At 35.0% G+C, this 26,748-nt stretch overlaps 3 protein-coding genes across 11 annotated transcripts; 2 read left to right on the top strand and 1 right to left on the bottom strand.

Moving 5' to 3' along the window:
- The first annotated feature begins 6,780 nt into the window (after positions 1-6,780).
- On the top strand, positions 6,781-9,690 carry LOC113337144 (wall-associated receptor kinase 2-like). Its single transcript, XM_026582827.1, has 3 exons — positions 6,781-7,676; positions 7,790-7,972; positions 8,297-9,690. Exons 1-3 carry the CDS (start codon positions 6,797-6,799, stop codon positions 9,571-9,573), a joined length of 2,340 nt encoding a protein of 779 aa, XP_026438612.1. The 5' UTR covers positions 6,781-6,796; the 3' UTR covers positions 9,574-9,690.
- Positions 9,691-19,370: 9,680 nt separating this feature from the next.
- LOC113337106 lies at positions 19,371-23,435 on the top strand. Of its 9 annotated transcripts, XR_003354103.1 has the most exons (8): positions 19,371-19,591; positions 19,681-19,728; positions 20,358-20,372; positions 20,529-21,678; positions 21,757-21,962; positions 22,109-22,250; positions 22,405-22,520; positions 22,666-23,435. XR_003354103.1 is itself a non-coding variant. In XM_026582790.1 (6 exons), the coding sequence occupies exons 1-5, from the start codon at positions 19,504-19,506 to the stop codon at positions 21,249-21,251; spliced, it is 375 nt and encodes a 124-aa protein (XP_026438575.1). In that variant the 5' UTR covers positions 19,371-19,503; the 3' UTR covers positions 21,252-21,962; positions 22,109-23,435. The 9 variants fall into 9 exon arrangements, 1 of the variants encoding a protein (XP_026438575.1); XR_003354097.1 differs by having other exon boundaries at positions 20,529-21,440; positions 21,626-21,678; positions 22,109-23,435; XR_003354100.1 differs by having other exon boundaries at positions 22,405-23,435.
- Positions 23,436-24,918: 1,483 nt separating this feature from the next.
- On the bottom strand, positions 24,919-26,538 carry LOC113337215 (subtilisin-like protease SBT1.4). Its single transcript, XM_026582916.1, has one exon. It carries the CDS (start codon positions 26,536-26,538, stop codon positions 24,919-24,921), a length of 1,620 nt encoding a protein of 539 aa, XP_026438701.1.
- Positions 26,539-26,748: the final 210 nt, after the last annotated feature.

Here is a 26,748-nt window from a genome sequence, read left to right as displayed (position 1 = left end):
TGAGTCTACTGATCGCATAGATCATGTTGTGCCCGAGATCTACTCAGGAACTTCATAGGAATCTAAACAGTGGTATGAAGAACCACTTATCTTTGAGATATTATGAAAAAACTACAAAGCTTTACAAGGTATGTAGACTAAATCTTCATACCTCCCTTTTTCTAGCGCCAAAATGTAGTTGCATATTTTCTAATGACTACACCCAAGTAGATCTAATGATTATAAAACTACTGACATTATAGATTCAAAGATAAACAATATGTAAAGAACATGAAAGTAAAGATGAACACAAGCATATAAAGTGGTTTAGTCATTTCAGACCTACATCCACTGGAAAGAAACTAACTTGTTTATTGATTAAGGTCTTACCCTTGAAAGAGTTACAAATATCACTTAGACTTCTTAATCTTTCTTTCTCTAAGTCTCTCTGTAAAATTCTCTATATAAAATCCATCTAATATTACATATCCACTTCCTTCTACATGGATTGGTATTTATAGACAAACTAGACTCGTGAAGGCGTGGCTCGATGTCACCGAGATGGTGGAGCTGTCGTACCTCTTATCTTGGCTTGATACATATAAATGAAATGCACCTTAATTTGGGTTTTGGTAACCATACCTAAACGTGTACACTTGGTTGGTTCAACAATAGTTAACGAAGTTAGCCTTGCTCATATGGCTTTAATATCAACCTTATTCATCTTAACCATAACTAGTTCAAATGACTCAAATGAAACTAGTTTATAGAGTTATTCAATTGTTTAATAATACTCATAGAAGTATACAAAATAAAATTGAAGCAAAATCGATTTTTGATTCACATGAATTAATCATGAACATTATAGCCACGGTTTGCAAAAGATTGCATTGCTTAATATATAAAGTTATTGTTCATGAATAAACCGATTTTAGAACATAACCTACTCAAGTATGCAAACGGGTACGCATACCTAAGTAGCCGCACTAAGCTTAGGTTCGTCAGAATGCAAACGGGTATCCGTACCACCAAACTCAGTTAAGTCCCGGAACTTGAAACTCACGCCAGTACACATACTGGTATGCATATAGAGTTCTCGGACTTCCATAAACCTACCAGTACGCATACGAATATGCATACCATGGTTCTCGGACTTTCAAAAAACCAACAAGTACGCATATGGGTATGCATACCATGGTTTCGGTGTTGGAAAACACATATGCAAGTACTCATACTATGATGTATCCAATCATGGTTATTTGTTCTAAACTCTCATTTCAACCATTGAAACATTCTTACAAGACGACAATAGCTGTCTCACACAAACTATTAGCTTCAATGAAATTTTCAAATGATTTAATGATCAATTCAAAACATTCTGAGTCTACATCAAATGATTTTCTCACAAATCATGTAAGATGTTACCAGGCGATTTTCTCTTAAATTGAACAGTTAGGATATATATTTACTCTTAAAGTGAACGATTAAATGATGAAAAACATCTTGCACTTATTGAAAAAGCAAGGGTCTAACAACCAGCTCAAATATTTCACTTAGCAATCTATATGGACAAACTCCAATACACTTTCAAGTGAATCGACTAGACAGTCATACTTAAACTTTAATAAAAGTCTATCCAAGAGTTTGCATATCTATTTCTCAAATTAATCAGCAAATCAAACAGGTAGAAATCTATGAGCCTGATTGATGAGAGAAATACTTGGATGGTACCAAAGACAAATATCCAAGATCAATTAAAGTCTTATCTAACAAACAAGGTCGGATTTAACAACGATGATTGATTAACGCACAACCTGTGATATTTCATTTATATAAAAATATAATGCGGAAAGTAGTTAAGAAAATCATGAACCACTTCATCAGAATCCATATCATCATGCTCTGCATCATGATACACCCGGATTTTGGGCTTTGACATCGTCGGCTTCTAACAGGGTTCGTTACTTATTCCATTTGGACTTGAAACCAGCACCATTATCAAGAAAAACTCTTGCAGAATCCCAAGTGCAAGGAGGTGAAGACATTCTTGAAATACGAAAATAACCTAGAATATGCGTACGCAACTCAATAGGTTTGGTATTTAAGTGGTTTCACGGAAACTAGTTTTTATGGTTTCTAAAGACAATCTGTGACAAGTAACACAGGTACCAGTACGGAAAACAATTTTGACCTAAAAAGGAAAACTAAAAACATGTTTGCAAGACAACATATTACTTAAGTGAATATTTTCATAGATCTTTGCTCAATAAATTTTATATTCTCAAAGAGAAAAAATCTAGAGCAAAAGAGTAGCATTCTTAAATCAAAATTAATTTCAAAGACAGAAAAAGCGAAATAAGAATTTGAAATTAAAAGATTCATGAGACAATGTCTGTCGCCACTAGTATGTCTAACAGCCGATAAGAGAGTAGCACATATTTTACCAGCAAACATACTTGTTCATAGAACCTTCTTACTCAACATGATTTTTATAAGTAAGATTTAAATCCTTGAGTATGAGCCTTAAGCTCATTCAACATAGTCCTTGGTTAATCTTCCTTTTCCTTCTAATTTTTGGATGAAACCCTCTTTGATGCGAAAAGTTATCACAACACTTACTACCATCAAAATACGACACATAATATGGAATCTTACGTGAAGAATTTTTCCTGGAGGGATTTGAAAGCCTGTTGATGAGATCTTTGTGTCCATCAATTATCAAATTTAGGTTGTCTTTCATACCTCCATTTGACTTTTTTTATTTTTGTACCTTGTTCGCATCAAGAACCACAATATCTTCCTTTTTAACTGAAGAAAATCCTTGAGTTCTTCTTGGATGATTTTTGTTAAGGTTACTGTTACAAGAATGAACATTTGAGGAACACATTGAACTGACTTTCCCGGAAGGCTTCACAGGGTGAGTATTAAAACCAACTGGTTTAGACATACGAATGTCAGTTACACCTTTGAGAATTAAATCTAAGGTGTGTTGAAGTTGAACAATAGAATTTTCATTCAACTTGGGATTCCTCTTTTGTTCAACATGTACTTTTGAATCACAAAAGAGACACATTTTCTGATCACCTGAGTGATTAGAGTTAACAATCTTAACATAATCATTAGGAGATATCTTTCTTTCCTGTGATGTAGAAATTCCTTGATTAGAGGAAGATACATGTACATCTTTTCTGATAGGAAAGGTTTTAGCTTCTGGAACTGAATTTATTACAGTAGAATAAGAAGCAATAGGTAAAACGGTCTCTTATGAACATCCTTGAATAGAGAGTTTACTCAAAATACGTTCAACTTCCAAAGCATTCTCTTTGAGTTTTTCCTCAAGCAGAGTTTGTGAAGCATAAACTGAGGCTTTTTCCTCTCTAAGAACCTTTACTTGAGAATCATGGTCATTTGCGATACCAACAAAAAATTTACTTTGTGTTTCAACCGATTGATTTTATCATCCTGGATTCTAACAAGTTTTAGAATCACCGTACCCTCCTTGGCCGCTTCCCTTTCAATTTCAGAGTGAGACTCTTCGGTAAGGTAATCAAGGTCAAACTTGTTAATGCAACTCTGTTTCATAGGAACACTGTGTTTATATATATTTTAGATTGACAAGTCTTTCTCTTTCATATATTTTATAGAAACAGAACTTTTGCTTCTGGTGATGCGTTTATAAGAGATAGTGTTTCTGTCCATAGAGTCAGATTACTACAAACACAAACTTATGAGGTCGTAAACGTGTTTGCCTGCTCTGATACCAATTGAAAAAGAGGGAGTCTAATAACCAGATCAAATATTCCTCTTAGCAATCTATATGGACAAACTCCAATACACTTTCAAGTGATTCGACTATACAGTCAGACTCAAACTTTAACAAAAGTGTATCCAAGAGTTTGTATCTCTATTTCTCAAATCAATCAGCAAATCAAACAAATATAAATCTATGAGCCTGATTGATGGGAGAAATACTTGGATGGTACCAAAGATCAATATCCAAGATCAATCAAAGTCATATCCAACAAACAAGGTCGGATTTAACCAACGATGAATTTGATTTTGATATCTATTCTTTAGAGTTTAAAACATGATAAGATAGGTTTTCCTTTTTATTATTTGTTTTTCCTAAATTTTTAAACCAATGTTATCTTTCCAAGTGTCCTCACCGAAACTTTCATTTCACAAAATCTTATTTTGACCAATAAAAAATTAGAGCTTCCTCACCTTTAACACCAAAGGTTTATTTATCTAGGTATGTAGGCCTTTAGATTTACATTATAGTCTCTAATTTCAGTCCATCATATTTTTAGCAGACTTGTCTCATTCCGACAACTGTGCGGAAGAGAATAGTGTAGTTTCCGATCAAGTGTTGTCCACACCACGTCCTTTTCTTCGGAGTTATTGATCGGATCGTATACTATTGTGCAGTCAAAACCCACTTGCCTTGAAATTTCGGACGTTCAAGCAACATAGTGAATCGGTCCATTTATGGATATAGAAATTTTAAAATTGCATTACAAAGACCAGAAAATAAAATTAAAAATAGTAACTTTCCAAATCCAAAATAATCCTAACTTCTATTGAAAGACTTACAAATTCTATTGAAAGACTTATAAATTCTATTCAAAATAGTAACTTTCCAAAGCCAAAATAATCCTAACTTCTATTGAAAGACTTGCAAATGCTGAATGACTTATCGAGAAACAGAAAATAATTCATATAATTATTGAGTCACTAGCTGATACAGTGATAGTGAAAGTGATTAGTATCGATAGAAAAGTACTTGACGTCCGGAATAAATGTGCCATGCCCATGGATCAATTCACACTTCACATGAAAAGAGCCCTATATTCAAATAGATAACACAGTTTGTGTGTCACCGAAGTCTTCAAGTCTTACGTATCCTTATTGTAAGTATGGACCCTCAGAGATAAACTTGGAGTTGGAAATTGTAACTTTTCTCGATCCGTTTCAAATACTTATACTGGATTTGTCTCCCTTAATTTCTGTCCATCCAATTAGTTCCTATTTGAATTATCTCGTTTTGTCTTGTTTGCGTGACTTAGGACTTGGGAGGAAAAGTGGTGGCAACTATGTCACTTAATTAAGACTAGTCCCACAATGATTGGACAATGCGCGTAGGCTGCACTTAATTATTTTTGGACAACCCTATAATTACAAAGTTAATTGGATTCATATATTTTTGGAGATTCTACAAAAGCTACATAGAGGTGTAGATTGCCGGCCCAATAAAACACAACGCATAAAGTCATTTGTTCAGTGTGATATGTGCCGTATTAGACGGCGTGTTACGTTGTGTAAGAAAAATAATCTTATTTTACTATGTTGTGTTGTGACTACATTTATTTTAAATTTTTCAAAAAAAATACTTATTTGATATTTAGATCAACTAAAATGGAAAAGTGACACTGGCATTTTTCTAGAAACGTAACAAAGGGAGTATATTATTGTAGAAATAATTCAACATGAAGAATGAATGTTAAAAATGGATTAAAATAAATATTTTTTTTGTGAAATATAATTTACTATACTGTTTTATGTAATGTTTTATACATATTACCACGTGCTTTTTTACAATACCATATCGTATCCCGTGTTGTGTTTATTCGTGCCGCATGCTAGGTTGTGTTCATGTACCTACTTTTCTAGCACATTATAACATATTAAGCTAAAGTACTATGTCGTGCCCTGCCAAATCACATGTTGTGCTATGTTTGAATTTTAAATGGTTGTGTTATGCCATGAATGTGTTGGCACCGCACACTTCACATGGTAGATGCACCAACCTATATACGAGGGAACGTATTGAGAATAACATTCTCACCTGTACTAACTATAACCACATGGTCGGAGATCAGACATCTATGCTGTAGAAATGAGTACAAACACTACAAAATAAAAGTCCTCTTGAGACAGTTAAAGAAAGTCCCAAAAGGTTCACAAACCGTCCCAAGAGGTATTTGTGACGATTTTCTTCCGGCCCCTATTTTACCGTCACTAATATTTTTTTGGTCATATAATCTTTTAAGGACGGCCCCAAAATATCCTTAAATTAATTATTCCGTGACCAATAGGAACAGTCAGCCCATGGACTTCCCAAATAACCTTCGCTAGGGATGGTTTTGAAAAATTGACCGTCCCTAAAAGCCACATGTTTTGTAGTGAAAGGGTAGCAAAAAATTACGCATCGAAAAATCCTTGCAAGTTGCAAAAATTTGTCAATATTAAGCATTTCTTTATGACTTTTCAAAGGATTCCTCGTTGAAACAGAAAGAAGAAAATGATTAGTTAGTGGAAATGTTTAAGGATAAGTGTTGTGTTGTGTCGTGTCTACATTTATTTTAAATTTTCCAAAGAAAATACTTATTTGATATTTAGATCACCTAAAATGAAAAAGTGACACTGGCATTTTTCTAGAAACAAAATGACGGGAGTATATTATTATAGAAATAATTCAACATGAAGAATGAATGTTAAAAATGGATTAAAATAAATATTTTTTTGTGAAATATACATGAAATATGATTTACTATACCGTTTTATGTAGTGTTTTATACATATTACCACATGCTTTTTTACAATACCATATTGCATCCCGTGTTGTGTTTATTTGTCCCGCATGCTAGGTTGTGTTTGCCATCTACAAAAAGAAAATGTTAAAATGTTTAAGGATAAGTGATTGGTAAGTTTGTGGCGCTGCTACACCTAGTGAACGTATGTATGCATATAAATAACACTAAGATCGCTGTTTAATATTTATCATAGCCAGAAAGAAAAAAAACCAAACTTATCATTCATGGCTATATTAAAAGTTCTGCTAAAGATTCAGTGTCTTGTCTTGTTACTTATATGGCTGCAATTAGCTTCTGCAGAAATTCCGAGCACTGCTTCCAGAGTGGCAAAGCCTGGTTGTCAAGATCAGTGTGGGAATAACGTCAGCATACCATACCCATTCGGTATCGGTGATGGTTGTTTCATAGAAAAGAAGTTCGAAATAAAATGCAACAACACTGAACCTAGGCTTGGAAATGTACCGGTCACGGATATATCGGTACTCGATGGTCAGATGACAATTACAAGCCCAATAGCCGACACTTGTTCCAAATATCCATCGTGGATTTCTCTCTTTTTAGCAAATTTTACCGCGTCTACTAAGAAAAACAAATTGATATCTATTGGCTGTGACACCAGGGCAAATCTAACTAGTAGTACTGGTAGTATACAGCAGACTGCTGATTGGTGTTCAGACTGTAGTAGAAACGAAAATACCACTGATGGGTCTTGCAATGGTATGGGTTGTTGTGAGACCTCCATCGAAGCTGGAATGAAGGGATATAATGTGACAGTTGAAAGAAAGTACCCTAGGAAGAATTTGGGGATTTATAATCCATGTAGTTATGCTTTTGTTGCTGAAGAAAGTTCGTTCAGGTTTTCCTTATCCTATCTCCAAGATTTTAAAAATAATGGAATTGGAAGAGTCCCGGTAGTTCTTGATTGGACTATGAGTTTTAAAGATACATGCGATGTAGCAGAAACACATAAGACGAGCTATGCCTGCGGACCTAACGCTGTATGCATACCAGGAAATAATAATACGCCAGGTTATCTATGTAAGTGTAAAAAGGGATATGAAGGAAATCCTTACCTTAACAATACTAGTGGTGGTCATTGCCAAGGTACGTAATATTTAGTGATTACAATTGCTAAAAACAATGATTTCGTTAGCTTAGATTTGAGATTAACACAACATATTATTAATTGAATTTGTTGTCTTTGTATTTTGTGCTAGATATTGATGAATGCGATAGGAAACTATATGATAATAAACAATGTGAAAGTAAAGGAAATATTTGCATTAATACGGATGGGGGATACAAGTGTCCTTGCAAACCGGGATTCAATTCTAAATACGAAGCAAATGACATCTCCTATTGCGATTCTAATCGGAGTAACTCTAAGAAGATTGGTGTTGGTAAGTAGCTGAGAAAACTTTTTGTGAATATATCAAAGGGTTTTCATTTATTCAGACTAAGTTTATCAAACTCAGCACTTCTTTTTTTGGTATATAGTTTTATACATCATAAAATTTGAATTAGCCAGCATCTCCTGATGAGAATTGAGAAAAATATCTTTGTGGTAGTCATTATTGTGAAATCTCAAATAGAAATTGTATGTTATTTATGTTTATGAACTTTTGAGCTCAATCTAGGAAACATAGAAAGATTTTAGGTAGTTCAGATTCCGAGATTAGGATGAGTCTTTCAAACTGTCTTAACTTTTTATTTCATGCATGCAGGTGTGTCCGTAGGCTTAGTGATTCTTGTGATTAGCTTTTGGTTGTATTGGGGATATAGGAAAAGAAAGCACATGAAAGTTAAGGAGGAATTCTTCAAGCAAAATGGTGGCTTGATTTTAAACCGTCTCCTTAATGAACGGGAAGAGGATATGGAGTCTAGCCGAAATGGAAGAGCTGGAAGAAATCAACGATCAATTGCTACAATATACACCGAGAAGGAGCTAAGCAAGGCGACTAATAACTATCACGAAACTCAAATTCTTGGACGAGGAGGGTTTGGAACGGTGTATAAAGGAATCTTATCGAACGGAACTGTGGTTGCAATCAAGAAGACAAAATTTGTCGATAGGAAGCAGAATGAGCAATTCATAAACGAAATTGCTGTTCTATCACAAATTAATCACAAAAATGTGGTTCAGCTCTTGGGTTGTTGTCTGGAAAGCGAAGTTCCCTTGCTAGTTTATGAATTTGTAACTAATGGGACACTTCACCAACACTTGCACGAAGGCCGTGAGAACCAGACTGGGTCCTTTACTCTCTCATGGGAAACTCGTGTAAGGATTTCCTTAGAAATTGCAGGAGCATTAGCTTACCTGCACTCTGAAGCTTCCATACCCATAATCCACAGAGATGTCAAGTCAAGTAATGTACTTCTAGACGATGATTGCAAAGCAAAAGTTTCCGATTTCGGTGCTTCAAGGCTAAATCCTACGGATCAAGCTCAGTTAAGCACGGTAGTTCAAGGTACTTTTGGGTACTTAGACCCAGAATATATGCTGTCAAACAAACTAACAGAGAAAAGCGATGTGTACAGCTTCGGTGTTTTGCTTGTAGAACTGCTAACAGGTAAAGAAGTTTTCTCTCCAGACAGAGTTGAAGAGGAAAGAAATCTTGCAAATTGTTTTCTCTCCTCGATGAAAATCAACAGGCTGTTTGCAATTATCGATGATAATCTGGTGAAGTATGACAATGAACGGATCAGTAGCGTACATGGGCACCAACAGATCCAACAAATGGCTGATCTTGCGAGTAAGTGCTTAAGAATGAAGGGAGAGAATAGACCTACAATGAAAGAAGTAGCCATGGTGTTACACGGGTTGATGATGAAAACTTCTAGTCAAACTGATGTCTTGGATGATGACTATATCTTTATGAGCGCAATCAAAGAAGAACGTATGCTCTTATCAGAATCAGCCAAGCTAATATACACAGACAGCATTACAACTATTGGTGATAGCAGCAAGGGGATGGTTGCCTTAGAAACCGAGGGACGTTAATGGACTATCCTGCCTCACATTGTGTAGTATTATTTTTGCTGTTTAGCATTTTAAAAGTTACTCTGAAATGAAGTATTCGATGTCCTGGATACAGTAAATAAATCAGAGGTTCGAGTACGTTGCCTTGTCTAGTTAATATGCAGTTGTATTTTCTTATTTCGCCTAAATATCATTATGTACTTCAACTCGTGACTTGAAATTTTCACCTTAACTCAAAATCTGTAGTGTGAACTATGTCTCAGCTAGAGGTTTTGTGACTAATACACTAAACTAAAATCTGCGTCGTAATTTAAATTTTGCACCATATTGTATAAGAGTATTATTTGGTACGAGATTCTCAATTTCACGATAAGATAACATAGTTTGTGTCACACTCACCTAGGGTCTTCAAGTCTTGATGTCCCCATTATAATGGACCCTTATAGCTAGTTTGGAAGCTGGATTTTTTCTCCTTATATTAACTACTTACAGTGTTGGAATTGTCTCCCTTCATTTATGTTCATCAAAATTTCTAATTGATATAGTGTCTCGTTTATTTTGTCTTGTTTGCGTGACTTGGGAGGAAGACGAAAAGTAGTATTCATAAGGATTTATACCGACATGTTTAGACAATTTAGTTCTTTACCTTATTTTTTATTCTTTCTGAAGGGAGTTTTTTTACTTCATATGCTTATATTAACCCACCATAGAATCATTTTGCTCATTTGTGGTGAAAATAGGCAGTCGCAAAAACTTAGTGAAGGAAATATCCTTCCCTAATTGTATGCTTATCTCTTCCACGAATTGATACACGCTTCTACAGTTCCATGTTTATTAGCAACGATTAACTGAATTGAAAAATAGCTGTCACAAAATAATCGTTGTTGAAAATATTTGGAACAGTATTATGTTCCAAAGTGTAGCAAAAATTCTTCACGAGTGGGGCGAACTTGTACGCAAAGAGCGTGCACGAACTTTATGTAATCTTTAAGCAAAACAATTTGATGAACATTTACCGTTTGAACACTATATCCTTGCCATTGGAATTTAGTACTGTATATTTGTTGCTAATTTTGTGGCAAATGTGATCGTCACAAAATATTAGAGATGGATATCCATCCCTATTTCCATCATTTATCTATTCCATGCATTGATACCTGGTCATACAGTTCCACGTGGATTAGTAACATACACGGTACAAATAAGGCTTTGGTGACAGTTCACCAGAGAACTGTAACAAAAGAATTCACTATGAGATACATGTAATAGTTACATGCCGAAACTCACACCAATAGAAGCGAAAACTCATGATAGTTTTTATACTATTACTGATTAGTCCTACAATATAAGTTTTTATAAGAAAAAGTTTTTAGAAGTTCCCTTATGAGCTGTTACAGTTCCTAAGGTATTGTAATTATTTTATCAAAAGTTCTCCACAGACCACACACAAAAACTCCCCCAAAACCGTCGTGACACATGTGATCCCAGCTCACCTTTAAAGCCCCTACGAGACCCGCCCCAATCACATAACGGTTTTTAAGTTGTTTTTGGGAGGTAGAATCACTCTTATTTTATTTAAGAACTGCTATCTAAGGGGAGAGTGATATATATAGATAACAATTCTTTTAAATACCGCCACTTTCATTTATGGTGACAGTTTTGATTCAAAACTGCTACTATCAATATGTTCCACCATAAAGCATCTAATAAAAGTTATAATACCAGTTCTTTTATTATTTTCCTGTTTGGCATTATAATAAAAGTTAATTTGGATTAAAGTATGTGGTGGTCTTATTGATACAAATAAATCATAGGTTGTGTTCCCCTATTTAGTTAATCCTCATTGTAAAATATTATATTTTCTTAATTCGCCTGAAGTTTGTTAATGGTTCTATTTTCTTACTTCACCAGAATTCTCATACGTATTTTAACAGCAAAGGTAAATGTTAAACTTTAATAAGCCGGAAACGCATAAAAAAGCATATATTGTAGGAAAAAATCAACGGTGACATTTCAAAACTATCACTATATCAGGTTTATGTCGTCTCATAAAATATATAAACGTCATCAAGCCAATGTCACCATAGGGGTCATTTTGTAATGAAAGTTCGAAACATTCACATAACCTTCAAACTGCTATGTCATATCATAAACTGTCATTGCAAGAAACCTCCGCAACATTAAATTTGAAAAACCATCGCATTAACAAGATAACAAGTGGTAGTTTTTCCATATAACTGTTACATAAATCTCCATACCTGTCCCGGGATGTTCTTAAGCGTCAGCATAAGAGATATCTGCACCGTTACTAAAAATCTGTAACGTAAACTATGTGAAACACTGTTGTTACTATTTAGAAAATGACACCTTAAACAACATAGAACCAATGATCAAAACTCAAACAAAGACAACACAAAAAATATATCACGTATACCGATACAATTGTCGAAACACAAGAGAAATGTGATTAAAGAAGAAATAACGGTAACAATTGAATCAAAAAAATAATATCATATATCCATCGGTTTTTGAATCATAGAACAGTTTCCTTTTCGGTTTCGAAAACTTGCTTTTCTTTCGCGATCGGAGTCGAACCTTTCTTAAAGGAGGAAAATTCGTATTCTATACTTTAAACGTTTGTTGTTTACTACAAATTTTTTTATTTTTTTGTGGCCCCCTTCGACTCGTGGCCTCAAGCAAGGCTTTCCTTGCTTTAAGTGGAGGGCCGGCCCTGGGTTTTGGGCGTAAGTTGTACAAGATTCTTTTTTTCGCGATAAGATAACTTAATCGCGATAAGATAACAATCATCATTTTCGTGCACTGCTGGATTCACAGTAAGTACATCTTCATTGGCTCCTATGTTTCATTTGAGGCATGTAAATGAGGGGAAAAGAGGCATAGTTAAAAAAGGAAAGCAGAGGTCTTTTTCAAATTCATCATATTACCTACTTATGATGGTCCCAAACCTGACCCAGAGTTTTTATCCAGCATCCTATTTATCTTCGGGACTTGTCTCTGATAAATTTCAGTCCATAAAAGTTTTAGTGAACATGTATGGTTTTAACTCATTCTGACCATATGTGTGGGAGACGAAAAGTTGTTTCCGACCAAGTGTTGTCTGCGCCACATCCATGTTTTCTGGGAAATCGAGTCAGGATGTCGTGCATACACAAAATAAACTTTGCAATTTTGGACGTTCAAGCAATAGTACTGTGAACTGGTCCATGGATGAATTTCAAAACTGGTCCAAGATCCGAACAAACAATTATTTTTCCAAATCCAAAATAATCTTAACTTCTATCAAAAGACTTTTGGATTTTCATTGACTTTTCTCGAATGACAAAAAGTGATTCATTTAAATAATTGAATCTCTAGGTAATAGAGTGATTATGAATTTGATCAGTATTGATTCAAAAGTTGAGAACCATCAAGGGGCTGATGGTTCTCATGCTCCTCTCCTAAAGGAGGTAATGATTCAAACTCTAGAACTTATAATTGCTAGTAATATTTAGGACCACTAGTTAACCACTAGTCTAGGATATCAAAAACAAACGATCCAAAAGTATTGGGGTTTTGGGCAAAAAAAAGATAAAGCGTACAGTTTGTGTCTCTCCTAAGTCTTCACGTCTCATTACAAGGGACCGCTAGCTAGACTTCATTTGGAAGTTGTAAATTTTCATTATCAAAAGCTATATTTCCTTGTACTTCCTTTAATTTATTTTTCCTTTTTTATAAAGCCAAGAAATTTATTACTACAGGAAATAACGTGTGAAGTATAGCCCTACAAATTCTTATCTAATACTACAAAAATCCAAACCAATGAAACAAAAACTCCATTGTTCAAAACTTTCTGACCTACTTTTTAGGTTAATTTAGTCCAACAAATGGAAAAAATAACTTCATCCACATTTATTCCGTTCTCACCACCACCAATCGGCTCCACCATCACCAGCACCACCATCAACCAACACCACATCCAACAAACATTGTCATCCACAACTAGCACCACTACCACCAACCAGCACCACCATCATCCAATACGACCAGCAACCAACATCACCACCACCACCACTACCCAACACTAGCAGCACCATTTTCGCTACACCACCACCACCATCGACACCAACACCACCATTAGCACCATCACTACGTACTACCAATATCAGCATCACCATCACAATCATAACCACCATTATTCATCACCAACCAGCATAAAGCTGGCAAACAAGTTGGCCCGGCCCTTGAAACTCCGCAATCTGCTTGGTTGATTGTCTAAACAAGACCGCTTAGGGTTGGAAAAATGTTGGCTTGGTAAAAAACATGTTTGCCCGCACCCGGCCCGTATTTACGCATAACTCGTTATTAGTGATGAGTCATCATCATGTCATCTCAGCTCATGTCGCACGTCCTCTTCAATAAATAAAAACCAAAAAAATCTAGGGTTCTTCGTTCTTTTTTTTCTTCTCTTCAGTTTTGCTGCTCTGCGCCTCTGCTGCTTGTACTCTTCATTGAATAGAAGATTCAATCCTTACAAAACCCATCAAGTAGTCTCTCCTTCATCATCTCTATCTGAGATAAACACTAAACACAAAACCTTACTTTTGGCTTAGCCAACAGGTTATAAATCTCCAGTTTGATGTGAGATTCCTCTATCTTTTGTTTTTAGATTCTATAATCCCCCAAAACTAGTGTTATAGAAGCTTTAAAAAAACAAAGAGGTTCAAATAGGATGACCTAGAAATTACACATCATCTTGATTTGGTAATTAAATATAGTTTCAATTGATTTATTTTGATGGTTTTTGTATTGCAAAAACCAATTGTACCAAAACAACGTATTAGAGTTTTGTGTTCTTGAATTGCGCGCAGTCCGGCTCAACTCAGGGTAATCTCCATCCTCTAGGGTTTCGTATTTTACTTAAACTTAATGTATTGTATTGAACTCTGAAATATGGGATATCATTTCCAACATTTTCAGAAACAAGTTTGCTTGGGTTGGATTGCAGAGATGATAATGGTACTGCATTTAGATTAGTGAACCAATAATGGTACTATTATATTAGTTATGTTAGGTTCTGTTGCATTAAGAAAGTGAACCAATAATGGTACTGCATTTTATTTGGTTGTGCATTTTGTAACCATATAGAAGTATAGACTATTGTTTTAACATGTGTTGCACTCTTGCTCCATACAAGTCCCAGGATGTCAAGTGTATAAGAACAAGATCTTCATAACAATATTATGAATAATGAGAGTGAGGATGATGATATTATGGTAGATTATGTGAATGACTCTGCAACTGTTGGTTGTGCATCTACATCAATTTCGGGAGGAAAGAAACATAAATTTAGATCTGATATTTGGAAATATTTTAATCTCTTATTAAATGAATATGGAACAAAGAAGGGAGTGTCCAAAGTGAAAAAGCGGGGGTAACCAACCCAATTATTTATTTTAGCAATCTATATGGAAAAACTCCAATATACTTTCAAGTGAATAGACTAGACAGTCAGACTAAAACTTTAAGAAAAGTGTATTCAAGAGTTTATTTCTCTGATTTACAAACTAAACAGCAAATCAAACAGACAAAGCCTGTGAGCCTGATTATTGAGTAAATCGACTTGAACAGTATCAAAGACCAATGTTCAAGTGTTAATCAATTTAATCAACAACCAAGATGTTGGACTCTCCAATTGATTAATCTCAACGCACAACCTGTGATACTTCAATTACATAAAAATATAATGCGAAAAAAGAAATAACACAGACACCAAAAATTTTGTTAACCAGGAAACAGTAAATTCAGAAAAATCCAGGGACCTAGTCCAGATTTAACACCATACTGTATTAAGCCGATATAGACAATTCGGACTGGAATGTAGTTGAGTCCTAACCAATCTCACACTGATCAAGGTACAGTTGTATTCCCTTACGCCTCTTGAACTACCCCAGATTCTGCGTACTTGATTCCCTTTTCTGATCTCACCCACAACTAAGATTTGCATCAACCCAAATCCTAAGACTTTATAAACAAATCTGTAACACACAGAAAAGTCTATGAAATAGATAAATTTGTCTCCCACAGATATACCTAAGAGTTTTTGTTCCGTCTTTTGATAAATCAAGGTGAACAGGAACAATTTGATACACCATACTTATATTCCCGAAGAACATCTTAGTAATATCAATAACCTCATGATAATCTTAATCGTATGGAAATGAAAAAAGATATCGTGGAATCACAAACGATAAGACTAAGGTGTTTGTGACTTCTTTTTATCTTGCCTATCGGAGATTAAAATCTCGAGCAAATCTTAGAGATGATAGTACTAAGCATGATAGATAAAGCAAGATCAAAACACGCAACTACAGAGAAAATAGTTGGGTCTGGCTTCACAATCCCTATGAAGTCTTTCAGTCGTTAACCTATAGGGTTTCATAAAAACCTAAGATTAAAGGAGAATCCACTCTAGTAGCAACTCGTAGCACACAAGAGGTGTGGGGATTAGGTTTCCTAGTTTTTATAGTTCTCCTTTATATAGTTTTCAAAACAGTGTTTGGAATCTAAGTAGTAACCAAGCGTTCAATCTTCACCGTTAGATGAAATCCTGATTAGATTCAAACCAATATTCATGAACCATTAGATCAACTTGGCTTGTTACACACATATGAAATGTACCTTCATTTAGGTTTGGATAACCGTACCTAAACGTGTACACTTGGTTGGTTAAACAGTAGTTAACCAAAGCTAACCATAAAAGCACTTTTGTTTCAACCTTAATCATCTTTACCCATAACTAGTTTAAATGACTCAGATGAAACTAGTTCTTGGAGTTGTTTCAATTTCTATATCTCATAGAAGTATACAAGACACAATTTAAGCATAATTGGTTTTGATTCACATAAATCAATCATGAACATTATAGCCACGGTTTGCAAAAAAATTGCATTCCTTATTTAATGTATAGTTCATGAATAAACCGATTTTAGAACACATGCTACTCAAGTATGAAAACGGGTACGCATACCTAAGTAGCCGGACTAAGTTTGGGTTTCGCCAAACTGGTACGCATACCATCCTAACTCAGCAGAAAATCACAGACCCTAAACCTTACGCAAGTACGCGTACCGGCATGCAGACAAGGTTGCCAGACATTCACTTTACCGTCAGTATGCATACCGGTATGCATACTATGGTTCCCGGACTTGGAAAACATATATGCAAGTACGCATGCTATGTTAATTCCAAATATTGTTAAGTGTTCTATACTCCATTTCAATCATTGGACATTCTTCTAAGACCACAATAGTCGTTTTATACAAACTAAAGTATCAAAGAAATTTTCAAGTAATTGAGATAATAATCGATATGACACATTCCGAGTCGCAAATCACATAAGATGTAACTTGGAAATTTCCATATGACCATCTTTTAACTTTCGTCAAGGATGCAAGATGAACTTGGTGGAAACAAAAAGCTTACCATCACATATTTCGAGAAATATGTAAGATTGTCAAAAACCCATCTCGAAATATCAAATGTGTATAATAAAATCTATATAGCTAAACGACTATGTGTCAAAAAGGAGATAGAGTAAATAAACTTTATATTGATAGATGAGTTCAAGTCTTCACATACCTTTTGTCGAATAAATTCCACATGCTCCCCATGATAGTTATTCGTCTTCAATCGATGAACACCGTGAAGTCTAAGCTCAAATACACTTTCTATCTTAATCCGAGACTTAGATATATGCATACTAGAGATCAAGACTTATAGTATTGGTAGCTAAACTTGACAAACAAGCTTGAGATAGCAACACTTGCGAGTTCGACCGAGCAGTGCTCAAACCACAAAGCTTCTGAAAAAGGATATAAATATGAAAGCCAAAGAGGTGGAACCTCAACTATGAAAATGCCTAAGTGCCCTAAGTGTGAGTTTCATGACAAAGGGAAGATGATGTTATCTTCAAAGATTGGCCATCTGTCTACCCGCGTACGTAAAATTGATCATATGAAGTTTCAGTATTATATTTCGATATTAATCATTTCAAGAAATCTTCCATTTTCTATGGTGGAGTGGCCATAATTTAGGAGATTATGTGGTTATTTGAATGAGAATTCTAAACAAGTATCAAGGAATACTTTGAAATCCGATGTTTTTAAAAAACTTAAAGAACAAAAAGAAGTTATTCGAAACATATTTAAACTTGATCCAGGTATGATTCAAAATTTCAAATCCTAATTGTGCCATCACCCATATGTTCTGTTTTATACTTTTGTGTATGTGTAATTGATTATGATATGATGTGATGATGTGTATGAACTACACTTACAAGTAGGATGTGTCTAATATCATACATGTGGACTTCTGTTATGACTATAGGATATATAAGCTTAATTGTGCACTTTCTTGATCAAAATTGGGAGTTACGTACGAAAGAAGCTTCTGAATTTCTGTCCCCTTCCACCATCTCATACAGGTAAAGCTATTACTAGACTTGAGTCTTGAGATCTTTTATTCTATGTGCATGATTGAGACTTTTCAATATAAACTCACTTTATTTTTTCCCCTTTTCACTACCTCATATAAGTGAAAACCTTTCTGTTAAGCTATTTGCAATTATAGAATATTGGGGATTTGAAGACAAGGTATACAATATCATCTTGGATAATGCAGCAAATAACTGAGCTTGTGCTAGAATTAAGATAATTATATTTTTGTTTACAATATACTCATTGAATGTTTGTTTTACAATTCTACTTATCTTATGTTAGAGGGTTGTTTTGCGTATAAAAATGTTTTCCTGCATTTGAAGGAGGTGGATCCAGATTATGAAGATCCGATGAAGAATGGGACCAAATTGAAGTGGTCATAAAGTTTCTCTAGACGTTTTATGATCTCACAACTTTGTTTTCTGGTAGTAAGTATCCCATTTCTAATTTATATTTTGAAGGAATTTGTCAAGTTTATGTGTTATTAGAGAAAGAAAGTAGAAATGAAATTTAATTCATTAGAAACATGGTAAAAGAGATGCAACAAAAATATAATGACTTTTGGAAGCACCTGAGTCCTATATTGGCTATGAAAGTTATGTTAGATCCCAGATTGAAAATGAAGTTTGTAAAATTTACTTACTCCAAGTTGTATCATGATGCGAGACAATTAGATCGTGAAGTTAATTTTGTGCAGAGAAATATGACTGAACTTTATAACGTGTATTACAGCTAGTCAAATTAAAGAGCTTCCGAGAGTGGAACTCAGAATTTGGGTATTCACACTACACCATATGGTCCATTTTGAGACATATTAATTTTTGGGTTCGTGACACATATACATGTTTTTAGTGCTTCTACATGTATAAAAGTCTCAAATTGAAAATATGAGTTGCTTTAATTCTGATTTTTCAACTATTCTTATAAGTGTCTTAAATTTTTTACAAGTGTTTTAAAAATTATAACATTTACAAGACCTTTTAGTAATATATATATATCAATTTATTATTTTAATTCCCTCCAAAACTACAAAAATTTCCCCCTTTTTCTAACCTTCTCTCACATTTGTTTCCCCCTCAAATTTCCCCTTTGCATCTTTGTTTCACACCAAATCATTTAACATTAGTTCCCCCAATTTATTTTAGTTTCCCTCCAATTATTTTGGGTTATCTTAAATTAGGCAATATATTTAATTTATAATATATTTTTTTAATAAAAATTTGGTCTTAATTAGACCAACTCTTTCTTTTTCCTTATCTCTTTATCTCTTCATTCTGTGTCTTTTTTCTTTTTTATCTTCTAGCCTTTTTTCTTTCTTCTCTGCTCAAAGAAACCAAAGAAAAAAATCAGTGAAATCGAGTGAGGGAAATCGAGAGAAACTAGAAATCAAACAAAAATCAGAAATTAAACCAAAAGTCTTCAACTGATTTGTGATTACTTAAACCTAAAAAGTTGTATGAAAAACCCTATTTTAGCTTTTAGCTTGAAACTCTCAGAAGAAGATTTGATTTGTAGAAGTGAAAACCCTAAATCTCTAACCTCAGGTATGAAATACCCCTTCTAGAGAAATCAAAATTTATCTTTGATTTGTATACCCTAGTTGATTTCTAATTTTTGTGTTTGAAACTCGTAGGAGAAGATTCAAGTAAATTTTTTGGAAGATCCAACTGCAAATCCTCAGGTATAACTCTAACCCTGTTTTTTTGCTTTTTTCTTTCAGTATTTTGCTAGCTTAGTGTGTTTGATTTTTGTTTTTAAGAACCGATTTTCATTTACAGGGTATAATTTGGTTTCTCATTGTGGGTCTGTCAGTTTTCCTTTTGTCATAACATGTTTGATCTTTAATTTAGAGAATAAGGGTTATGAGTATGAATCTGATAAAGGTGTTCGATCTTGACATGTATTTCTTGTCTCTAACGTGTATTGGTATTTGGTTTTGATGCAAGCATTCAAAATTTTGAGTCTGATTTATTTTTTATGAGTTTAAAAAGTGGAATAAGTTTTGTATTTATGTCATGCATTGGTCAGAGTTTTAGTCATTGGAGTTTTGTTGCCTTCTTATTCATTTTCTGTTATAATTGTGTGTATTTATGGTTTGAATTGATTGTTTTTTAATCGTTTGTGTTCTATTGCCTTATTTTTCGTATTATGTTATGATTTTTTGGGTTGTGTAGATATATTAGCAGACATTATGAGTTATTTATGTTTTAGCCTTGCATAGCTCTTGTCGCTTTATGTATGTCATGTTGCTTACTTTTGGGTTGTCCTATATGATCACCAACAATATTCTGGATTCAATGTGATCATCAGCGGACCAAGGATCGAGTAAGTAATCTTCCTTTATATTAGGCCATTCATAATTGTCAGTGCTGGTTATTGTCTTCCATTAACCAAAATTTTTTCTCTGCCACCCCACTCCCGGTTCCTTTTTATATGTATTTCTACTTATACTTGATGTTTTAACCTTGTTACCTGGATCAGGGTTTAGAAGGAATGTACAGATTAGCACAGAAATACATGTTGTTGAGACCAACATCTTACACTCACAGGCTGATGGGGGCTCGTCTTTGGAATTTTTGGGAAATACAGTATTGAGGTTTGAATGGGTTATATTCAAGCTCTAGATATAGATATGCAAACTGTAAAATAATTGGTACTTGTACTTAATCAGTCATGTGCTTCTAGGAAGGTTCGACGTGTACTTGCATATAAGCATCATTTTTCTTTTTGTATTTACTTAAGCTTTATTGGATGTTTCCTTAATTTTAATATATGAGATGATTGGTTAGTATTTGTAGGATGCATAAAAGTAAAACTGATGATGAGAGTCGAGAAGAGAAAGAAGATGAGTATTTTTCAAGTCTTTTACTCTATGATATTAGAACCTTAACTCGAGGCGACTGCTTGAAAAATGCTTCAAGTTATCGTGGTTAATTTTTTCAACTTAATTACAGTGAGGATATAGGCGAATATATAGACGATAAGGTTATCAGTCTGAAAAGCATACGTGAAATGCTTATCATCTATAAAACATTCTTGCCTTGAGATGCTTATCACTTGCATTTGATAATTTTCTCATTATATTTGATTTGCAGCCAAGTCAATTTGAGAGAAGATGTAAATTCTGGAGGGGACTATAAGTTTATTGGGAAGATGGTTAATGTTTATATTCCTATCAGTGTAGTTGATCGAATTCTCTCTTAAACACTAGATTTTCTTTGGCTCTTGTTTTGATTAGTTGGAATGTGGTTAATGTTTTTACTCCCATCAGTGTATGCATATATTTTTAACATAATGAGTAGATTGTATCTAGTTTTTTCTATCTGGAGATGAACTCATTCGGTCACGTTGGATGTCTAAATTCTTGAAAATGAAGATGGTGAATTCTTACGGGTAAAATGCTACTCAACTGTGTTGAATTTTCTTTAGGTTTTCTAGTTTTGCAAGTCCTTAAGGTATGATCAGTTGCTTAGAGTTGTAAAATTCAAGTACCAACGACTTGAGATTCCAATGTTTTCTTACACTAAGTTAACTGATTTATTAAATCGTGATAGTTACTTAGCTTTGTATTTTTTTAGCTTCAGCTGCTTAGTGATCATGAAGGAGAGGTGCTCAAAGTGGTAGATTTCAGGTCCAATTCTATTATACTCTTGTGTATGTAGAAATATTTTTCTTATTTGTTCCTTAATTGTTAACCGTGTTCCACTAGGTACAATGTGTCAGGAGGTGAACCTGAGATTCAGAGGACCATGTTATAACTGTTGAACCAGTTGGATGGTTTTGATTCTCGAGGAGATGTCAAATGTCATTCTTGCAACAAACAAAATTGATCCTACTTTGCTAAATCCTGGACGAATAGGTTGGGAGATCGCGCTCCCTCTTCCTGTCACCAAAACAAGGAGACACATTTACCAGGTACTTTTTCTCATTCATGAACTGCCACATCCTATTTTTTGCCCAAATAGCATAATATTTTGTAATTGTGTTGCCTTAATGTAGTATGAATTCCTGTGCAGTCTGCATTCTTCGTGATTGTGTTTTAATTGTTTTCGTGTTTGTAGACGTATCCACCCTTCATGCATGACATTAGATGATGTGAACCTAGAATACTTTGTGAAGATTAAAGATGAATTCTCTGGAGCTGATATGAAGATTATGTTTACTGAGGCCGATTTGCTTTCTTTAGAGGAACACCATATGAAGGTAAACATTTAGCTGAACAGATTGTTATGTTGGATCATGCGCTGATTATATTTTATCTGAACATGAAGATCGACCCAGTGGCAGTACACACCTAAATACTGATCTCTAACCGATGTTTGCACATCTGTGTTATAACTGTTGTTAAATTTTGCAGAATGGAAATTTAGGTTTCCAACTACTTTGCCTTTATTTATTCAGTTTCTGATGTCAATGGGTTATAAAGGGTACCTGTGAGTAAGCCCTTCACTACTTGACAGTGTCAGCGGTCTTGTAAGTTCCTTCATACTACTTTCTTTCAATACATGAGCTCCTACTAAAGGCCAATAACTTAAGATTTCAGACGTATGGTGAGGGATTTCTTCATTTTATGATCTTGGTTCATCACTGACTAATGAGTATTTTGTTGTTATTGCAGGAAATTTCTTTGTTCTTACTTGTATCATATTACACTTTCTGGAATAATGTATCGGTCGTTGTTGTTTGTGCCCTATTTTTGTAACTTGGATGGTACCAGGTATGAAAGACTTTGTTTTCATCCCCTTGATACACGATATTTTGGCTATACTGAATTCAGAGGAGAGTATAAAATTCTATTGTTTCTCCTTCGTAATGATATTTGGGTTGTTGATCAATTTTTACAAATTGAAAGAAGCATGAAGAAAACCTTTTCTACCTGGTAATGTCAAAGCTTTGTATATTCTTTAGTATAGTTGGTAGTGACATGGTATTCTACCTTGTTATATAATGACATGATACTCTACATGGTTCTGATTTTTCAATTTTAGTTAAATGATATCAGTAAACTGTCAGTGATATATTATCTTGGTGTTTTGGTGCTGAAGCCTGCAGTTTGTAACTTAGCTTGGAACTAACTGTTGGTCACTGCAAAGGGAAGATAAATTAGCAGCATCCGTGGACGTAAAGTGATAAGAAGATTGATGAGAAGAAGGAAACTCCACTAAAAGGTGTATTTGTGTAAGGAAAATGTTCAAGTTTGAAGGACTTCAAAATTGTGTAATAGTGTTAAACTGCTTCATAGTTCTTGAATGCAATTTGTATTTTGAGATATTGATTTCATTTGTTGGACGCTTAAGTTACTGATTTTTATGACAAACTAGAATCATATGTAGCTTTATGAAGTATATATATAATAATTAAAATGAAATTTGCCAATTTATTATTTTTAATTTTTTATAATAATTATTTAATTTGAGACTTTTATATGTGTTGTTTTCATTATTCTATATGTTGCTTTAATAACATAAATATGCGTCTCTAATTAAATTAAGAGACACGTCTCGAATGATTCCAGACGCACGATTTGAGACTTTATATGTGTCTCTTAAATTCAACGCTTAGTGGTCAACCATTTACCCATATATTGGTAGATTTATCTACTGTAAGGCTTAAAGATTTAAACGCCTGGACAAATAAAGCTTCTGCATTGAACGGTGAGGAAATCCTTGTCTCCTATTGAGCAAAAAAAGTCTTTTGTTATTTTTGTTAAACGTGAGTTTTGCTGAGGACACCTGGGAACATATGATTGGTATGAAAATTAGATACACTCAGAAGGAAAACTTAACTTGCCTGTGTATAGAATTTTATGGAAGTCCAAATTCAATTCAGAAGTCGAGTACCTACCATATTATGACTTTTCTTTCCAAATTAATATATATACAGGAAAAAAAAACGCCACATATTTCACACATATTTTATGTGAAAACAAAAGAAAAAATAAATAAGATTTGCACATATTCCGTATCTTTTGTCCACCTTTTTAATGTATTCGCGCCGCCACACCAAGTCAAAAATACATCGTCACAGGAAGGAATGAAACCCCACCCACACCAAATCAAAAGTGCATTCTTCACGCTGCGGGACGAAATCCCACACGCACCAAGTTAAAAGAAAAAAAATTCCGGATGTGTCCGGTCCCTGCAATATTCGTCAATAAATATTATGATCCGATTAAACACGGAGACAAAGCTATATGAAAGCATAATTAAAATTCCGGGGATGAAACGGGTATCATGATCGTTAAATCGAAGTAACCAGACTACGGTTTGGTGGTAGTAATCCACGTAAACGCAATTGGACTCCTCACAGCGTGAACCCCGTCATGCCATTCGATTGAACCAAATTCTGGTTCCTTCAGCACTGCACCTTTTTTACTCTTAACGAGACTTGTGAAACAGATTTTATAACTTCTCAACATTCTTCATAGTTCTCGTGTACGTAACTTTGTCACTACTGCCGGATCCAAAAACAACAGAAAATGATGGGCAGTTCAAGTCACCCAGGCTAGACAATCCAATGGATTTGCAATCAACTTTTTTTGGATCGTCGACGAAGGCTGATAGTTGTGTTGAGTTATACCCAATGGAACAAAGAAAGGCAACATAGTCACTTGGTGCGAGCTCATATACTAAACCTGGATGAAGGGCTCGGTTCGGGTTCACTTGTCCCGAACCAACATCAAACGGGTTTGCATCAAGACCATCGACAAGATCAGTAATGTTTTTACCTGAATTGTCCAAGTTATAACTAGTAGTCATTAGAGCAGATTTAATTGCAGCCGGTATCCATTTTGGGTAAGCACTACGGAGTAACGTTGCCAATCCGCTCACGTGATGGCATGACATTGAAGTACCAGAAATAATATTGAACTCTACTCGTCTTGGATCGAGGTCCAAGTTGGTCGGGATGCAGCTCCGGTCCAAGCGGCTAAGATATTAACACCAGGCGCGGTAATATCCGGCTTGAGTATCTGGGCTATTAGATTGTTCGGACCACGGCTAGAAAATGGAGCCACTTTGGGAGCGGATGTCGAACCACCAATTACGGTTCCACGAAATTTGATAGTAGCAGTCGGTTTTTTCTGTAATTTGATATAGTTCAATATCTTAGCTCCATCCTCATAAGTCACCTGTGTTGCTGGAGTTTGAAATTGGTCTAGGATAAATCCTTTACCCCACTGTTTTACATTCACGGCTATCACTCCACCAGCTATTCTCACTGGATACCCTTTAGCAGTTCCTTGAGTATAACCACTTTTGCAAAAAACCATTTTCCCGGTAACTTCAATTGTAGAGTTGAAATTTCCTTTAAAACAATATTCATTACCAACATCACCGGCATAGACTAATTCCACATCTTGTCCTCGAAGTGGATTACCCGAGTATAATGAAACACCATTAATAACCGTTCCATCACCTAAAATTACGTCGGCTGGGAATTCCCTATCAAGCGTGGAGGCAGCAACAGTAAACATCCATGAGGCGACATTCGAGACAGTACTCAGACTAAGGCCTGAATTTCGTGCAGAAGCTGAAACTAAAACTTCTTCCCGCATAGGAGCAAAAGCTACCAACGCTGCTGTATCATGGTAGTACGGATTGTCCCCTACACTAGGACCGACTGAAAAAGATATCACATCGACACCATTTTCCAGAGATTTTTCAAATCCAGAGAAAATATCTGAATCAGCACATCCAGAACTCCAGCATACCTTGTAAACAGCAATTCTTGCCCTCGGTGCCATTCCCTTTGCATCTCCAGTAGCTAATTTAAACAGTTTGGCGTTCTTGACAGCAGATCCAGCTGCGGTAGCTGCAGTATGTGTACCATGTCCTTCCATATCTCTAGGTGATCTCGAATCTTTACCAGTTTCATTAATCAAGTGACCAAATTGAGCCTCAGCTCCTTCATAAAAAGCTCTCGGACCAATTATCATTCGGTTCCAAGACTCTTTGGGGAAATCTGGACCAGTCTCACTAAAACTCCTCCGGTCTGGCCAGATTCCTCTATCAATAACACCAATGATAACATCATCACCGTAATTTGATGAGGACCAGAGACCCATGGAATTCGCAGACATACCAAGAAACTCTGGAGTCCGAGTTGTGTGTAATTGGTGGATTTTTTCAGGAATGACGGACAAAATTCCAGGGATGCTACGGAGATGATTAGCCTGAGAAGGTGTTAGTCGAGCAGAGAAACCATTAATAACACGAGTGTACGTGTAGATGATGCTCTTAGGATGAGGTGAAGGTGGAAGAGATTTGAGGGTTGTGTGATACCAATCAGCGTGATAAGCAAAATGCAAAGGTTTATCAGATTTGAAGGCATGAACAATGTAGGTGTGTGGTTGCTCATCATCAGTTAGAGAAAGTGAGGAAGGGATAACAAGTAATAGTAGTAGAAAATTAGCAGCTATGGACAGAGTTAATGAAGATATTGTTGCTGTTACTGTGTCTATTCGTGACGCTTTCTTATAGTGGTGAGCCATAAGAAATCCTAAATTACCCCTATGATGTCATATCATTACAACGGGAGACAACATGATTCTCAATCCACTAAATCTTATCTACCAGTTATTGAATGATTAAAGTATAATGATAGTAGTCAAAGGTAGAATAATATCAATGTAGATATCTGGTTGTTCATCATTGTATGTTGACGATGATGATGATAGTGTTTGAGAAAAGGAAGAACTAAG

The sequence above is a fragment of the Papaver somniferum genome, unplaced genomic scaffold, assembly GCF_003573695.1.
Source record: "Papaver somniferum cultivar HN1 unplaced genomic scaffold, ASM357369v1 unplaced-scaffold_158, whole genome shotgun sequence".
Classification (NCBI taxonomy): Eukaryota; Viridiplantae; Streptophyta; class Magnoliopsida; order Ranunculales; family Papaveraceae; genus Papaver; species Papaver somniferum.
The sequence above is the reverse complement of the archived record's forward strand: the minus strand, read 5'-3'. Positions and strand labels throughout refer to the sequence as shown.

What these genes read in the sequence shown, in the direction of transcription:
- LOC113337144 (XM_026582827.1), top strand. Translation starts at nt 6,797, where the DNA reads ATGGCTATATTAAAAGTTCTGCTAAAGATTCAGTGTCTTGTCTTGTTA. An exon ending in TAGTGGTGGTCATTGCCAAG is followed by an intron (nt 7,677 to 7,789) that starts GTACGTAATATT and finishes ATTTTGTGCTAG; the next exon opens with ATATTGATGAATGCGATAGG. An exon ending in CTCTAAGAAGATTGGTGTTG is followed by an intron (nt 7,973 to 8,296) that starts GTAAGTAGCTGA and finishes TCATGCATGCAG; the next exon opens with GTGTGTCCGTAGGCTTAGTG.
- LOC113337106 (XM_026582790.1), top strand. Translation starts at nt 19,504, where the DNA reads ATGAAAAACCCTATTTTAGCTTTTAGCTTGAAACTCTCAGAAGAAGAT. An exon ending in CCCTAAATCTCTAACCTCAG is followed by an intron (nt 19,592 to 19,680) that starts GTATGAAATACC and finishes TGAAACTCGTAG; the next exon opens with GAGAAGATTCAAGTAAATTT. An exon ending in TTGGGAAATACAGTATTGAG is followed by an intron (nt 20,644 to 21,142) that starts GTTTGAATGGGT and finishes TTTGATTTGCAG; the next exon opens with CCAAGTCAATTTGAGAGAAG.
- LOC113337215 (XM_026582916.1), bottom strand. Translation starts at nt 26,538, where the DNA reads ATGGCTCACCACTATAAGAAAGCGTCACGAATAGACACAGTAACAGCA.